The sequence below is a fragment of the Carassius gibelio genome, chromosome B15 (assembly GCF_023724105.1).
Source record: "Carassius gibelio isolate Cgi1373 ecotype wild population from Czech Republic chromosome B15, carGib1.2-hapl.c, whole genome shotgun sequence".
Taxonomy (NCBI): domain Eukaryota; kingdom Metazoa; phylum Chordata; class Actinopteri; order Cypriniformes; family Cyprinidae; genus Carassius; species Carassius gibelio.
In genome coordinates, this window is record NC_068410.1 from 22,900,262 (window position 1) to 22,917,179 (window position 16,918).

Sequence of the window (16,918 nt, forward strand, 5' to 3'; positions counted from 1 at the left end):
ACAGTAAGTGAACCAAAAGCTAATTTAGCAAAGAACAGATGCCCTAAAATGTTTAGTTACATACTTGGGATTGTCCAAAACTTAAGTTAAGTCAGTGTACACTGTCTGTAAGCTTTTGCACGGTACAGTATAAATCTGCTTTCCAGAGAAGGCATAGCATAAACCGAAGTTTGTCAGATTCATCCTGTTTAAACAGTATAAAACAAACACCCTTATTAAATGAAAAATGACAATTAGGTAAATGATAACTAAAAAAAAAAAAAACATCAGGCTATCCAAGATGTAGATGAGTTCTTCCTCAGATTTGGAGAAATGTAGCATTGGAGTGAATGGGTGCCGTCAGAATGAGAGTCTGATAAAAACATCCCAATAATCCACAGCACTCCAGTCCAGCAGTGAACATCTGGAGAAGACACAAGATGAAACACATCCAGCATTAAGATGATTTTAACTCAAATACATAGAGTCTATAATCCAGAATAACACTTCCTCCAGTGAAACAGTGTTCTGGTCTGAATCAGGAGAGAAATCTGCTCAGATCAAGCAGCGTTTACAAGCCTAAACAGTCCAAAACAGCTCTAAACAAACGTGTGTGGCTTTTGATGATCTGACGGCACCCATTCACTGAAGAGCATCCATTGATGAGACACTGATGCAGTGCTACATTTCTCCAAACCTGATGAAAAAACAATCTCATCCTAATCTTGGATTACCTGAGCGTGAGTACATTTTCACAAAATGTTCATTTTTGGGTGAACTGTTCCTTTAAGAATTACATTTTTGTTGTATGAATGTAAATATTGCCAAATAGTATTCATACACTTTTTTCCCCCTTTTTTTACTCATTAATTGAACTCTTGGAATTGTCTTGTTTATCTTAGAAAGCTAATGTTTTAATGAGGTTTGTTTTAAAAAAGAGGTCTTCCTGAATTTTGGCTTGTGCGAGGTACTTGTCATCCTGTGAAAATAACAATGTGAATGTGAATGAAGGGGAAGCACTACCTGTGTTTTCTGCTTGAAGACACAGATGTCCCTGTAACGTGCCACACACTGTCAGAGTATCACAACACAAACAGTGTCTGCTTACAATGAACAGAACCAGTGATCGTATGAAACTAAATTATTGTGCGGTTTCCTAATGTATGACTAAACAGATGGATGAATGAGTGTTTGTGTGTGTGTGACCCCGCAGCTTCATTCAGCATGGGCTGGGCCGCCTTCATGAACATCTCTCCTAATGTGAGAGAGGAGGGAGCGATGAAGGAGGACGCCGGCACTCAGGACACCCCGTACACAGAGGTACAGGACCCCCCTCACATCTCAGAGCGGCGAGTGTGTGTAATGTGCTGAGCTCTCTCTCTCTCTCCTGCAGGACACACTGGTGGAGCAGCTGGAGATGTGTGTGGACTACCTCTGGAAGTCTGAGAGATACGAGCTCATCGCAGACATCAACAAACCTGTCATAGCTGTCTTCGAGAAGAGACGGGACTTCAAGGTACGTCCACTGATTAGCAGTGATGGGAAAACAGCAGGACGTGTGTGTGAACTGTATCTGTGTGTCCTGCAGCGGTTATCAGAGCTGTACTACGACATCCATCGCTCGTACCAGAAGGTGACGGAGGTGGTGAACTCGGAGAAACGCCTGTTCGGACGCTACTACCGCGTGGCTTTCTACGGACAGGTGAGACACTCTTCATACTTTAGGAGACGTGAAAAGGAAACGGCAGAGATCTGATGAAATCTGCACTGATCACATGCTGGCATTAGCTGATTTATTTCCGTTTTTGTCGGTGGACTTAATTTGCAACAAGTTTTGGTGTGAGAACTAAGTCTTGATTTGTGAATGGGACTTAAACCTTAAAAGAGTTTAAAATTGTCATATGTGATGTGACCCTGGAGCACAAAAGCAGTCTTGAGTCTCTGGGGTGTATTTGTAGCAATAGACAACAACACATCGTATGGGTCGAATTATAGATTTTTCTTTTATGCCAAAAATCATTAGGATATCAAGTAAAGATCATGTTCCATGAAGATATTTTGTAAATTTTCTATCATAAATATATCTTAATTTTTGATTAGTAATATGCATTGCTAAGAATTCATTTGGACAACTCAATATTTAGAATTTTTTTATTTACAAATAGTTGTATATCAGCCAAATATAGTCATATCCTAAAAAAAAAAAAAAACATACATCAAGCTTTTCAGCTGATGCATACATCTCAATTTCCAAAAATGGACGCTTGTGACTGGTTTTGTGCTCAAGGGTCACAAATGAAAAAAACGAACTCAGTAAACAGATAGAAATGAGTGTGGAGTATCAAGCATGCAGGAACTCAGATGAGCATGGCTTGTATGAGTTCACAAAGGCAAGCAGATATTACCTGTCGTACTCTCGGTGTGTTTAAACACTCTTCTGTTCTCTCCTGTGTGCTGTGTATCTATCAGGCAGTGGTAAGTTTAGTTTACGTTGTTCTGCTCTCACTCTTAACTCTCCTAATCTCTCCCTACACGCTATTAATATGTGTGACACACACACGTCACACATGGTCTGTGTAATGTTTCTCCTGGACGTGATCGTTCTCCTCTGCAGATCTAATCCTGAGCGTTAATACTGTGTGTGTGCATTGTGAGGTATTCCAGGTAAATGAAGTTGAGTTTCAGACACAGACATCTAAATGTTAAACGGTTAACCTTCATTACAGAAGCTGAGTTCATTGTGCTTTGTCAAACATTGCTGTGTTTTTAACAGTTGCTTGTTAACAACTGGGCCTCAGCTAAAGCTGTTATATCCACCTTATTTTTAACATAATGTGCGGTTATTTGTAGATTGAATATGCTGTTATTCATAAACACACTGGTTTGTAGCGTAAACAGAGTAAATTCTTAAAGTTTTACCGTTAACTGTACTTTATTCTTGTATTTATTCATCTAACATTAGGATGGCCATTTCTGTACTCTGCAGGATTCAGGAAAAAAATCCTAAACCAGTGACAAAAATACCAGCAAAAAATAAAAACTTTCCCATTAAGGGATTATATTTTTCAACTTTTTGAACCTTTACAAAGGCACATTTTCTAATTGTATTAGATGTATGCATGTAAATTCATATATTTATTAAATAATAAGACACTATATGCACCAGTCAAATGAAATTAGTATCAATATAATCCATGTTGGCACTTCATAAATACATACATTTATATGTGTTTGCACACACTGTTTAATGCAGCCCGGAGATGCCATGAATGCATTTACACCACAGATACAATTGCATTAATAATGTTAGAAGATTCATATAAAATATACAGAATATATAACTATGAAATTAAACTTTAAATATGAAACCAAAAGCTACAAGGAGGTGGCGACAAGTCACTGTCTTAAAGAGTGAGTCATTGATTCACTCATTCAACCAGTTAGTTCAAACGGTTGATTGATTCAGGAATAAAGTGAGTGATTTGCTGATTTGTGAACTACTGTAGATACTACTCTTACTATTTCTACCATATAAAGATATGCTAAAGTAGTAAGAGTGGTATACGAGTATGCAGTTTAGAATGGATGAATGGATGAATTTTTGACTTGCCTGATTCGTTCAGAAATGCTGAATCCTTCAGGCAGGGGCGGACTTACCCATTAGGCAAAGGTAGGCGACTGCCGTCAGACCCCAAAAGCCAGGGAGCCCCCTAAAATGCTTTTCATATAAAAGTTGTGGATTAGGTGCTGACACATGAATGGTTGATGTTTAAGGTGTTTATAGCACAACAACCGTCCGAGTCCGTGGCGCCTGCAGGTGTACGGCTTTGAGTACCACGAGCGCTCAGACTGACCTCTTCAAACATTTCAGCAGTTATCATAGGCCTGTGTGCATCCCGTATTTCTCAACTTAATCAGCCATTTCTTTTGCATGCCAATATAAAATTCTGCATCGAAATATACTGGCAAATAGAAGCAGAAAATTGTGCTATACGCACTTGAAAATTGGGTGAGAAATGAAATCGGGTTAGCCTACAACAATTAATTGGTTGGCAAAATGGAAATACGACAAATTCATGACATGGGTTAAAAAAAAAGAGGCTAATAAGTAATTCACATATCATTAAAAAAAAATAGCATTTCAGAAAATCTTTTACCTGTTAAGGTATTTAGAACAGAGCAACATAAAAAATGAGAAAAAGCAGCTATGCAATTATAGGACAAAGTTTTACCTACTGTATATATGCCATTATAATTTGTGTTCTATTCTTTAATTGTACAGAATAATAAAATAAAACACACATTTTAATTGGGCGTTCCCTTATTTTTATATTTTAGATATCCATCAATTATTGTGATAAAAAAAATTACTCATCTCCTTATTGGACCTGCCTTTAAAGAGAAATGCGCGGATTCCATAATGAAAGATTTTCTATTTACGATTTGAATTATTTATTTTTAAAGTATGCTAGTGATTTAAAGCTTTCAATATTTATTTTTTATTCTTTATAAGGTCTGTGAAGCAATTCGCTGAGTTTAAATTCATCATTGTGAAGTGCTCCTGTTCAAACCCCAGGCGGCAGAAGTGTTTGTTTTCTTTATTTTACAAAAGCACAACATTTTGTTGATATTGTGCGTGCACGCAAATAAAACTAACCCTTTACAGTTTAGAAGGGGCTATATTTGAGGCCCGTGCAGGGCTCTAATCCACGTCATCCAACACTGTTTTGTTCTCATCTGTGAGCATGCTCTTGATATATGTATTTAAAGCCATTTAACATGTACATGAAAAGTTTAGAAGTAATTGGTGAAATACAGCAGATCAGTCCATACTGGTAATAGTGTGTCAAAAACGGACATAACATTTACATATATTTATTTATTATATACCATTGTATAAAATATAAAATAGAGATTTTAAAGGAGAACATATGAGCAACCTGAAACCAGACACACATTCCCAGAAACCTAGCTTACTTCCGTGCAAACTAAGGTGGATGCTCTGCACTAGACGCTCCATAAACTGCTGATCTGTAGTTCATGAGCAGTGTTGTGTTCACCAGGGCTTCTTTGAGGAAGAGGAGAGTAAGGAGTTTATCTATAAAGAGCCCAAGCTCACAGGACTGTCCGAGATTTCTCAAAGACTCCTCAAACTCTACTCAGACAAGTTCGGCGCTGACAACGTCAAGATGATCCAAGACTCCAACAAGGTTTGTCCTGCTGGCTCTTCTCTGACCCATAAACAGTCTCTTATTCTGAATCAGTAAATCTAGGAAGACTGTTGTTTGCTGTGTGTTTTTCGCAGGTGAATCCTAAAGACCTGGACCCCAGATTCGCCTACATCCAGGTGACCTACGTAGTGCCTTATTTCAATGAGAAGGAACAGCTGGAGAAGAAGACCGACTTTGAGCGCCATCACAACATCAGCCGCTTTGTCTTCGAGACGCCCTTCACGCTTTCTGGGAAAAAACACGGAGACGTGGAGGAGCAGTGCAAGAGAAAAACCATCCTGACCAGTGAGACGCTTCAGAATAAGATTCAGTCAACACTGACACCAGCTTTTGATCTTGTGAAAACTGTTTAATGCTGCTCTAAACTATGAGGGGAAAATGAGAATTGCGATAGATATAAACTCCGAACTGTCAGATATAAAGTTACCTTTATCATTTTATTCTGAAGTGGAAACGAAAAATCTAAGTTCTGAGAAAAAAGTGAGAATTGTGAGATTATATCCGGAAAATCTCAGATTATATAATTTTATGTCAAATTTATATCTGGAAAATCTGAGTTTACATCTTGCAATTCTGGCGTTATGTGTCAAAATTATGTCTTTTTGAAAGTCAGAACTCTAAAATAAAAATAAAAAATCTATGAGATTTATGAGATAATAGGATTTTGTAAGATAAACTAGGAATAACAGGAAAAAAGTAAAATTAAGGTTGTAATTACCTTTTTATTTTAATTTTGTAGTGGACACAAAAAAAATCATTCAGAGAAAGAAATTCAGTTTTGTGAGAATTGTGAGATGTAAGCTTAAAATTGCAAGGAAAAGAGTCACAATTCAGTTTTTATTTTGTGATTCTGACTTTGCATGTCAAAAAAAAAATTTTTTTTTTGCTATTCTGAGAAAAAAAGCTCAATTTGCAACAACAAAATATATAATTTTGAGGTATAAATGCACAATCACTAGAAGAAAAAAGTCAGAAATGTGAGATAAAATAGCTTTATAGATCATTTGTTTTTCTCCTGTGGCAGAAACAGGCTTCCATAGTTAGAGATGTTACTGTTCTAGAGCTTCTGCCTGAATTATACACCCCTCTCTAATTGCAAACCCTTAACTTGCACCTTTCCAGCTCATGAAACCACTCTTGTGTTCTGTAAAATCCATCAGGCACCCGTGTTCAGTTTGGACTGCCTGCTGTTAATGCATGCACGGATATGTTGAGAACATTGCCAGAAGCACTGATCTAATAATGGCCGTTCTGAATATCTGGCCACAAAACGTGATGCAAATCTATTTCTTTGCAAGCCTGGCCAGTACTGTCTGTCCCGTAACTCCCATCTGTGCTGTGTGTGTGCTTCTGCAGCCAGCTCCAGCTTCCCCTTCCTGAAGAAGCGCATCGAGGTGGTGGAGCAGCAGAGCACGGAGATGAACCCCATCGAGGTGGCCATCGAGGAGATGAGCCGGAAGGTGTCCGAGCTCAATCAGCTGTGTGGGATGGAGGAGGTGGACATGATCCGGCTGCAGCTCAAACTGCAGGGCAGCGTCAGCGTCAAGGTGAGGGAGCAGCACATCTCCTGATCAACATTACTGAGAAATGAGAAAATGACTTCTAAATGAAATCTCGGGATTGATTTCCAGGAATGTATTTGTTGTTGTAGGTAAACGCTGGGCCCATGGCCTACGCCCGAGCCTTCCTCGAGGAGAAGAACGCCAAGAAGTACCCAGACAACCAAGTCAAACTCCTGAAAGAGATCTTCAGGTACCTTTTCCTCACGCACAGTTCATATTTTAATGCCACCATGATAACTGGCATCAGAATGTTTATCGAAGCATCATCATGTTTTAATGATGTTATAAATGCACTGACAGCTAAACAAAGCTCAGAGTTTCTGGCGTGTACCGAGTGATTTGCCCAGGACTGTAGTGTCTGTGATCCGTGTGTGTTGTGTGTGTTCCTGCAGGCAGTTTGCAGACGCGTGTGGTCAGGCCTTGAAGGTGAACGAGCGTCTCATTAAAGAAGATCAGCTGGAGTATCAGGAGGAGATGAAAGCTCACTATAAAGACATGCTGAGCGAGCTCTCGGCCATCATGAACGAGCAGGTCAGAGCACATCTGAGAGAGAGAGAGGACTGGATCTCTGGAGTGAAACACAAGCCAGCGAGCGAGCGCATGTGAACATTACATGATCCTCAGATATAAAACAGAATAGAAATCAAAACTGGCTAAACTTACTGAATCAAATGTCGACTCGGGAAGTGTTTCAGCGCTGTGAAGCTCTGGGTGTTTTGACCATCACATCTAAAACTAATATAGTACAAATATAGTCTTTAAAATAAAAGCCTTTTTTTTTGTACTTTTTGTTCAAAATGCTGCTTTTTTTTTTTTTTTTTTTTAGTAAACCAGTCCACTTTCAAGAATTTATTTAATGCATAAAGCTAGAATAAAATATTTTTGTTGCTGTTGTTTGTCCAAAAGCAAAGGTTCAGATCTATTTTTTTACTTATTTACTTATAAATGAAAGTTTTGTTAAAATGATAAAAAATTACAACATTAGCTAGCAACTTAAAAAAAAAACTTGTAAGGAAACAGTTAAATGCATGTTAAATGTAACCCTAGAGCACAAAAAAATATGGTAACACTTTAGAATAGGTAACACCTATTAGTTGCTTACTAGCATGCATATTACTAGATTATTAGCTATGTATTAGTGCTAATTAAGAACATATTAATGCTTTACTGTACTTGACCTTATTCTACATCCCTAATCTTACCCAATATCTAAACCTAACTACTACCTTACTAACTATTAATAAGCAGCAAATTAAGAATTTATTGAGAAAAATGTTACCAAATTTTTTTTATTTCATTTATGGTTTGATGTGTGGTTTGTTCGGAGGACAATATTTGTCTGAGATACAACTATTTGAAAATCTGGAATCTGAGGGAGCAAAAAAAAAACTAAATATTGAGAAAATCATCTTTAAAGTTGTTGAAATAATGTTCTTAGCAATGCATAAAATTAATATTTCATATATTTGTGGTAGGAGACTTACAAAATATCTTCATGGAGCATGATCTTTACTTAATATCCTAATTAGTTTTCTCTGTATGTCTCCTTCTCTGTGCAGATCCCGTACTCGAGACAGCCAGGAACAGAACGACACAGTGCCCTCTGAGCTGCGAGAGAGTTTGAGAGACACGGCTCCAGGACTTCTCCGACCTGAGGGACTAAAAAAACTTAGATTTTAATGAAACAGAAATAACCTAAAAGGAAAAGTGATCCTGACGTGTGGATGAAGCAGGATGCGGTGTTTTCTTCTAAACCCTGTTGTTTGTAGAAGCAGTGAGCTTAATTAACTCCAGCTGTGTTTGACTAAGCAGATATTTTCTAGGGTTTACTGCAGTGTTTCAATGTTTCATGGATTTCATCTCTAGTGAATGTAAAGCTCCTAACAGTCCCAGCTCTTTCCTTTTACAAACACAGATCTGCTATTTTATACGTTTTTTAATGATTGACAGTGTTTTACTGTTATTACATGTACTGCTGTAAATTGTAAATAAGTATAAAATTTCTTTTATATATTAAAATATGATATGATTGTTTGTGTCAGTTTTAATGCAGCGCTTTGACTGAATAAACATTTTAATGTCCAAAACTGAACAGACAAACTGATGAGAAAAAATACAAATACAAAACATATTAAAAAAACCTTTGAGCTCAAACTGTGCACTGAACTGACAGAACAGGTGCTGCTCATATAATTAGAATATCATCACAAAGTTGATTTATTTCATTAATTCCATGAAAAAAGTGAAACTTGTATATTATATTCATGCATTACACACAGACTGATATATTTGAAATGTTTATTTATTTTAATTTTGATGATTATAACGGACAACTAAGGAATATCCCAAACTCAGTATCTCAGAAAATTAGAATATTGTGAAAAGGTTCAATATTGAAGACACCTGGTGCCACCCTCTCATCAGCTAATTAACTGCAAAGGCCTTTAAATGGTCTATCAGTCTAGTTCTGTAGGCTACACAATCATGGTGAAGACTGCTGACTTGACAGTTGTCCAGAAGACGACCATTGACACCTTGCACAAGGAGGGCAAGACACAAAAAGAGGCTGGCTGTTCACAGAGCTCTGTGTTCAAGCACATTAATAGAGAGGTGAAGGGAAGGAAAAGATGTGGTAGAAAAAAAAAAGTGTACAAGCAATAGAGATAACCGCACCCTGGAGAGGATTGTGAAACAAAACCCATTCAAAAATGCGGGGCAGATTCATAGTGCACTGCAGCTGGAGTCAGTGCTTCAAGAACCACTACACACAGACGTGTGCAAGACATGGGTTTCAGCTGTAGCATGCCTTGTGTCAAGACACTCTTGAACAACAGACAGCGTCAGAAGCATCTCGCTTCAGAAAGGACTGGACTGCTGCTGAGTGCTCCACAGTTATGTTCTCTGATGAAAGTAAATTTAGCATTTCCTTTGTAAATGGGTCCCAGAGTCTGAAGGAAGAGAGGAGAGGCACACAATCCACGTTGCTTGAGGTCCAGTGTAAAGTTTCCACAGTCAGTGATGGTTTGGGGTGCCATGTCATCTGCTGGTGTTGGTCCACTGTGTTTTCTGAGGTCAAAGGTCAACACAGCCGTATACCAGGAAGACCACTTCATGTTTCCTGCTGCTGACCAACTTTATGGAGATGCAGATTTCATTTTCCAACAGGACTCTGCACCTGCACACAGTGCCAAAGCTACCAGTACCTGGTTTAAGGACCATGGTATCCCTGCTCTTAATTGGCCAGCAAACTCACCTGACCTTAACCCTATAGAAAATCTATTGTGAAGAGGAAGATGTGATGTGTTAGACCCAAGAATGCAGAAGAGCTGAAGGCCACTATCCGAGCAACCTGGTCTCTCATAACACCTGAGCAGTGCCACAGACTGATCGACTCCATGCCACGAAGCATTGCTGCAGTCATTCAGGCAAAAGGAGCACAACTAAGTATTGAGTGCTGTACATGCTCATACTTTTCATGTTTATACTTTTCAGCTGGCCAAGATTTCTACTTAGAAATTAAGTACTTCGGCACTATTATCAATTTGTTGATAGATACTTATAGACTTAATTATCTATCCTTTTTTTTTTTTTTTTGCAATCAACCATAATGTGAAATTAAAGTTTATCATTTATATATACACACACACATATATATATATATATATATATAATATATAGTGTAAATTAAAAACCACTGGGTACAAAAGTTTGTATTATGTATTATATAATAATCTATGGAAGCCTGTAATATTCCACCACTGAATAAAACATGCTAATTTCGACTTTTTATCTCACAAGTGTGAATTTTTTTCCTCAGAATTGTGAGATAAAAAGTCACAATTAACTTTTTTCTTCTTCTTCTGTGACGAATCCAACAGAATGCAGACATCAGTTATTTTCTCTCTAGCTGGTAAACGTGTATAGTTGTTGTTTCTGGTGTGAGGGAGCTCCGGTCTACTGAGTTTGAGGAGCAGTCCTGTGGTTTCTGTCGAGCTGAGCTTCTAGAGAAAGATGTAGCTTCCACAGTAAGTTCTTGAGACGTTTTCAAGGGTGCTTCGATTCTCCAACACCAAACCAGAAGAGCTGTGAGCTGACGGTGACACAGACAACACAAGTACAAACTACTCGAAGAGCACATATTTAATGATGGCAAACAACGCACTCTTACACAAATCTCACTGTATATCACTTTTAACATTTATTATTTTAAAATAAAGTTAATTTAATTTTCACAGAAAATGAATTGCTGCAACGGAGCATCATTTAGTATTTAGGGACATGTTTTTTTTATTATTAGAGCAGTTTGTCAGATTTCGTATTGTTCCTGAAGCTGTGAATATGGTGCTAATATTCAGAGCGTGGTGTGACTCTTCGTGTGAAGCGAGTCTGCAGCAGCTGAAGGTGTTGCTTTGAGCTCATTCTAGTTTCTCGTCTCCTTCCTCCACGTCTTTGAGACTGAGCACCTCCAGTGTCCCCTTGCCTTTAGTCTCGCAGCGGATCAGCTCATCCACATCCCGGAAACATCCCGGATCGATCAGACACACCTGGACAACACACAACACACTCTTACTGAAGCCTCTGCTGCTCACCAAACCGCCAAGCATTTGTGTGCGTGTGACTTATTTGAAACATATCAACAACTTCTTATATGCATTTCACACAGCAGAAGCACTGTATTAACCGAACAGATCTAATGAAAGGTCTGACCATCTCCAGCTGCTCGTCGAAGTCCTCGCTCTCTACGGTCTTGATCAAGGGCTTGAGCTTCTCCTTCAGTCTCTTGCCGTCTCTGGCCGGCAGGACGAAGCGCAGCCGCATGTGAGCTCTCTGGATCTGGATGGACTGCTGCAGCTGCTTGATGACCTCGAGCGCCTGCGCAGACGGACAGCGTTAGCCACAGAGAGCTGGTCTGGGACACGCAGATCCTCACCTCATCGCTCCGCTCACCTGCTGTTTGGTGCTCTTGTTGGCCTTCACAGAGAAGTGGATGTCCTTCATGGCTCTCTCGATCAGACTCACGGTGTAGGGCCGCTTGGTCTCGGGGTTCACACACTTCTCTGCCACGATAGTGGCGATGTCACGAAACATCTGCTCCAGCTGACTCTGGCGCTCCTTGTCTGACACCTGCAGCTCTCCTTTAGCTAAAATCTGCACACAGATCAAAACCACCCAACGTTACTTTTCATTTTTCAACACTTGAACATGAAATAAGACATAAAGCAGCGGTGTGCAACAGCAGATTGACCTGTTTGCATATTTCTGTCAGGTCTTCTGTGCCGAAAGCGCTGGACAGGTCGTCCTTCTTGGCCACTTGACCCTTGGACACATTGACAAACACTGAGTTTGTTTGCAGGACTTCATCAAGATCCTTCTCCCTAAAACAACAACAAACTAAATACAGTCAATTTGTGAACATTACATCAATGTCAGTTAAGAAAATGATAAGTTGTCCAACAAAGTGATCATGAAATTTCCATTTGGAGGAATGTAGCATTGCATCACTTGCTCACCAATAGATTATCTGCAGTGAATGGGTGCCGTCAGAATGCTTTTTCTGTTTTTTTATTACAAACACACATTTTGTCTTCCCCAGATGTTAAATGTTGGACTGGAGTGCTGTGGATTATTGTGATGTGTTTATCAGCTGTTTGGACTCTCATTCTGACGGCACCCATTCACTTCCACTGTTAAGACACTGAAGCAGTGCTTCATTTCTCCAATCCTTATGAAGAAACAAAATCATCTACATCACGGATGAACTAAGGGCGAGCACATTTTGATTTCTAGGGGGAACTACAGCTTTGTGAGTTGAAACTTGCTATTTATAAATCAAATAACGCTATCATATTAAGTCAAATAAACTCTTAATTTGATCACTGAAAAAGGGTCTTAGTTGACAACTGTATGTGATCACCCTCAAAAAAAATTACATAATCACACACATTTGACTCTGTAACACTAGTATAAACACAAACAAGTACAGCTAGCTCTGTAAGTTATCGCTAATTGAACAGGTTTAACAACAACACTCACGCTCCAGATCTCCAGCTCATCACTTTGTTCTTATAACAGGCGATTTCAAACCTCTTCCCTCCTTTCTTCATCCTCACGACGGCAACATTAGTTAACCTGATCTGGTTAGTAGGTGTGAATATCGACATCTTTGACACGCTTTAGACTCTCGCTACTGCGTTTATCCAGACTGTAGTTTCTTCCCGTCACTCCCTGGCGATCATTAACCGCGCCTCCCCGCCGCAGCGCCCCCTGGAGGACTGGAGGAACGACATCAGAACATAAATACAAAACGTTGTGCCATTGTAAGCGATTTTTATACACACAAAATGTGCCTATTAGAGACCCCATTACCATGCATGAAATAAGAGCATGTAAATGATCAATATACATTGAAACAAATAAGATGTTAAAAGAGGGAATGTAATGCAATGTATTTCAGCTCAATGCAAAGCAGTCTGTAGTCATCAGCAGCAGAGCACAACTCCTCTCAAAGTCCCTTTAGATTGTATTAAAGCAAACAGATGTAGTGAGGCTGTATAATCCAACAGAGGCCCTTGGTACTTTGCATAGATCCACCGATAAACATCAGACATCTTACCTATATAAAACTAAATCAGACACAGTGAGAATTAACAGAGTGCTTAATGCTTAAAGACCAATCAGAATCCTTTGCCCGCTGGTGTCACAATAAACTGGGGTCCTGAGATATCTGGAGCCACTAGGTGGCGCGTGTATGAAAATTCACAAATAACATATCGTTTTGAAAATGTTCAAAGATATTTCTGTATGTCCAGCCTAAAATGCAACGGTTTACATTTTCAAAATAAATTCCAGTTTATGTAATAATATTAATTATCTGAGCTGTTTAGAGGCCTGAGGTTTTCAGGTGAATGGGCAATGTAAGTGATTGAACTATTGTGCAGCTAGTTTAACAAAGTACTTTTTTTTTTTTTTTTTTACATTTTGTCTTTTTTAATCAATTACACATGCTAATTACTACAAACCAAATAAATAAACAAATGTCGTCAGTAATAAACATCAAGATGTGTAACTGAATAGACAATACAAAGGTCTTAAAAGGTCATTAAACTTTTAATGAATGCTGAAGACAGACTCCTGGAAATAAGTAATTTCTCAATGATGTCATGATGAATAAAATGTCATGATGTTTCCGTATTATTCATTATCATGTGTTCCTTGTTCCAAATATTGTTTTGTAGTTTTAAGACTGTTTTAGGTGAGAATGTAGTTGTTTAGACTTCAAATATGCACTTAGCTAATGAAAATAACATCTACTTGAAAATGTGCCTCGACGTTCTCAGAGATGTGAGCTTCAAGGACTTCAGCAGCCATTCAGCGCTCATGAAACCACCAAAAGCAGCCTTACCCCGGCCAGAACTTCTGGATCTGAGGCATCTATACCTGTAGTAGTTAAACAGGAGTTATAATTCTGAGCTGAAGGTGGGAGAAGCCAAGGCAGAGCCGACAGGTCAACAGGCCAAAATAGAGCAAAGTTATCCAAGACTGGACATTGCCTTTCATATTATCGACCACAACATTATTTTAGATTTGCATGGAAAATGGGTTGACATTAGTGGAATTGCATTGGCATGGTTCAAATCATACTACTCTGACCATTATCACTGTAACAGGAAATTAAGAGGTGTCATATTTCTCACAAGTTTAGTATGGAGTGCCACAGGGCTCAGTACTGGGACCATTGCTTTTCACAATGTACATGCTAGACGCATTTTGAGATAGCATTAGAAAACGTGTTAGTTTTTACTGCTATGCTGACAATACTCAACTCCACATTTATTTGAACAATTCACAAATCTAATGGGATGTAGAGCTGATATTACAAATTGGATGAAGAGTAACATCCTACTAAATTCTGAAAAAAATGTGACAATCCTCCAAGGCCCCATCAACCTCATCGAGTCCATGGAGTTATCCAGAGTCACTCAGTGGAGATTCACGGTGAAAAGAGAAGAGATGGATGGCCCTCATAAACCTGCTAATATGCCATTTTGATACCCTATGAGACAACAACCCTATGCCCACACACCGAACTCTCAGCGGTGCAGCACGTGCCATATAGTTTCCATATCCACTTCACCAGATACCTGGGAAGTGGAGGCAAGGATCTGCTGCTGTTTAGAGGAAACTGGCTGGGGCGGAGTCAGATAACATTTTGTGGAGGACTGTTTCCTGATCCTGGGAGAGAAGACTACAACGCAGACTGTTCTGACTTTAAGTACGTTTACATATCTAAATAATTTGTCACTGATGATTCAAACTCGAGTTTTGAGGAGTGCAGAGTAGTGCTTGTTGATTGTCGTTTCTCCAATCACAAATGCAGACATGGTTTTAGGTTTATGTGGTGCGATGCACAACGTGTAACAAGACAGTACAAGTCATTGTAATCCATAATTATGTTCCCACTGGATGCTACAAATGTCTTGTTTGTAATGGGTTTTATAGTTTTTTTTTGTCTCATTGTGCAGGGACACAGGCAGCACCACAGTATGTTATGGACGTAAATTTTCCGTCACACACTTGAGGCATTTGGCCAATCACAACACACTGGATAGCTGGCCAATCAGAGTACACCTCGCTTTTCAGACCGATGAGCTTTGTAAAAATCGACACATTTCGGAAAGCAGGGCATGGAGGAGAAACAATAACGTGCAGTATGTGCTTTTTGAACCTTAAACTGCATAAACACCTTGCATTACAACAAATAAACAAAATAATGTTATTTTTATCAACATCACATGACCCCTTTAAAACTGATTTCTCAGTATGTAACAACAAATGTGGAAGTTAGTCAGAAACATACATTTCAGGACTTCAGAAACATACGATTACACACAAACTGACCATGTAAACGCAAAATGGAGTGGAATTACTTTTTAATTTACAAGAAAATATTGGAGTTACTTACGGAGTAACACTAGTTACTTTGTTTTCCCTTTTATTGATCGACAGGTCACCCATTCACATGTTGAGAGAAATCGGAGGGAAGTGCAGAGCGTTGTGTGTTAACATGATGTTAGTTCTAGACTATATGTGAACATGTATTTACTTATCTCGCTTGCACAAAAACAGATCCAGTATTCCTCAAAATGAATAAAAACAGTGCAATGCAAACTCAGAATGTTTTTCTGCATCCTGTTCTTCATGCAATCTATATTAGCAAGACAGCTGAACGGTTTATTTGAACTTTGCCTGCTACTGAACATTTACATTTCCTTCAGCCTGATCGTATTCATTTTGCTTTTGGTGTCAAAACAGAATAGATCTTTTTCATCTTAAAAAAACCAAGCGAGCAAAGACCTGATTAAAAAAAGAAAAAAAAAAAGAAAAAAAAAAGTAATGCATTGCTTGTTAATGTATTTCCATAAAAAGTAACTAATATTTTAGAATTCAGAATACATTTTAGTATAATAATAAGAGAACCACTTTCAGCGAGATTCTAGATATAACAGCTATGATAAGATTAAACTAAAATCTTATGTTTTTGAATGGATACTGAAATAATCCTATATTAAACCTGTAATCCCTATCTGCTCAGTTTGATCAGAAGTTCTTTGATTAGTTAGGTTGACTAATCAAAAAGTAAAATAATCAAAAATGCTTAATTTATCAACAACAACAAAAAAAAAAGTAGAGCATTTACACATAGCTGGCCTTTTGGGAAAACAAGTGAGAATACACACGTGTCTTATAAACCTATCAGACTACACATTTGCAATTAAACAAACAAACATAACAGTAAAACCTTTTAATTTTGTGCCAAGGTTTTAGATGAGAGATTAAACTTGGCCTTAATACTCACCTTGTTGGGAATTAGTAAGAAAACATGGAAACGTTTTGCATTATTTTTGTAACCTAGCCTCCAGCATGACAGAGGAAAGCCTACCGCGGATTCAGGGACGAGAAGAAGACACGTTGTGCCATTTAATTGATTGCATAACCATCACCTTTAACCCGCTGCACTTTGAAATTGATTATTTCACGTCGCGTTTGTCGACATTACAAAACCTCCCATTAGAAGCGTCTACTGCGTTACCAGGGGGGAGTTAAATTTATTTAAACCTTACTCTGCTTTATATTACCACAACACGA

The 16,918-nt window shown here is 38.5% G+C and overlaps 2 protein-coding genes across 7 annotated transcripts in view; one reads left to right on the plus strand and one right to left on the minus strand.

Moving 5' to 3' along the window:
- dock10 (dedicator of cytokinesis 10) overlaps positions 1-8,806 on the plus strand; it is a 111,837-nt gene extending 103,031 nt beyond the window's left edge. For all 6 annotated transcript variants that reach the window (XM_052577137.1, XM_052577136.1, XM_052577139.1 and 3 more), the window contains 9 exons: positions 1,193-1,299; positions 1,373-1,495; positions 1,568-1,681; positions 5,043-5,189; positions 5,285-5,495; positions 6,567-6,757; positions 6,862-6,962; positions 7,165-7,303; positions 8,332-8,806. In XM_052577137.1, coding sequence (XP_052433097.1) covers positions 1,193-1,299; positions 1,373-1,495; positions 1,568-1,681; positions 5,043-5,189; positions 5,285-5,495; positions 6,567-6,757; positions 6,862-6,962; positions 7,165-7,303; positions 8,332-8,379 — 1,181 coding nt within the window. In that variant the 3' untranslated portion in view covers positions 8,380-8,806. The remainder of the gene's footprint in view (positions 1-1,192; positions 1,300-1,372; positions 1,496-1,567; positions 1,682-5,042; positions 5,190-5,284; positions 5,496-6,566; positions 6,758-6,861; positions 6,963-7,164; positions 7,304-8,331) is intronic.
- Positions 8,807-10,897: 2,091 nt separating this feature from the next.
- On the minus strand, positions 10,898-16,791 carry sbds (SBDS ribosome maturation factor). Its single transcript, XM_052577184.1, has 6 exons — positions 16,629-16,791; positions 12,806-13,044; positions 12,018-12,147; positions 11,720-11,920; positions 11,480-11,644; positions 10,898-11,316 (listed from the first exon to the last, which is right to left on the minus strand). Exons 2-6 carry the CDS (start codon positions 12,931-12,933, stop codon positions 11,188-11,190), a joined length of 753 nt encoding a protein of 250 aa, XP_052433144.1. The 5' UTR covers positions 12,934-13,044; positions 16,629-16,791; the 3' UTR covers positions 10,898-11,187.
- Between the last annotated feature and the right edge of the window lie 127 nt (positions 16,792-16,918).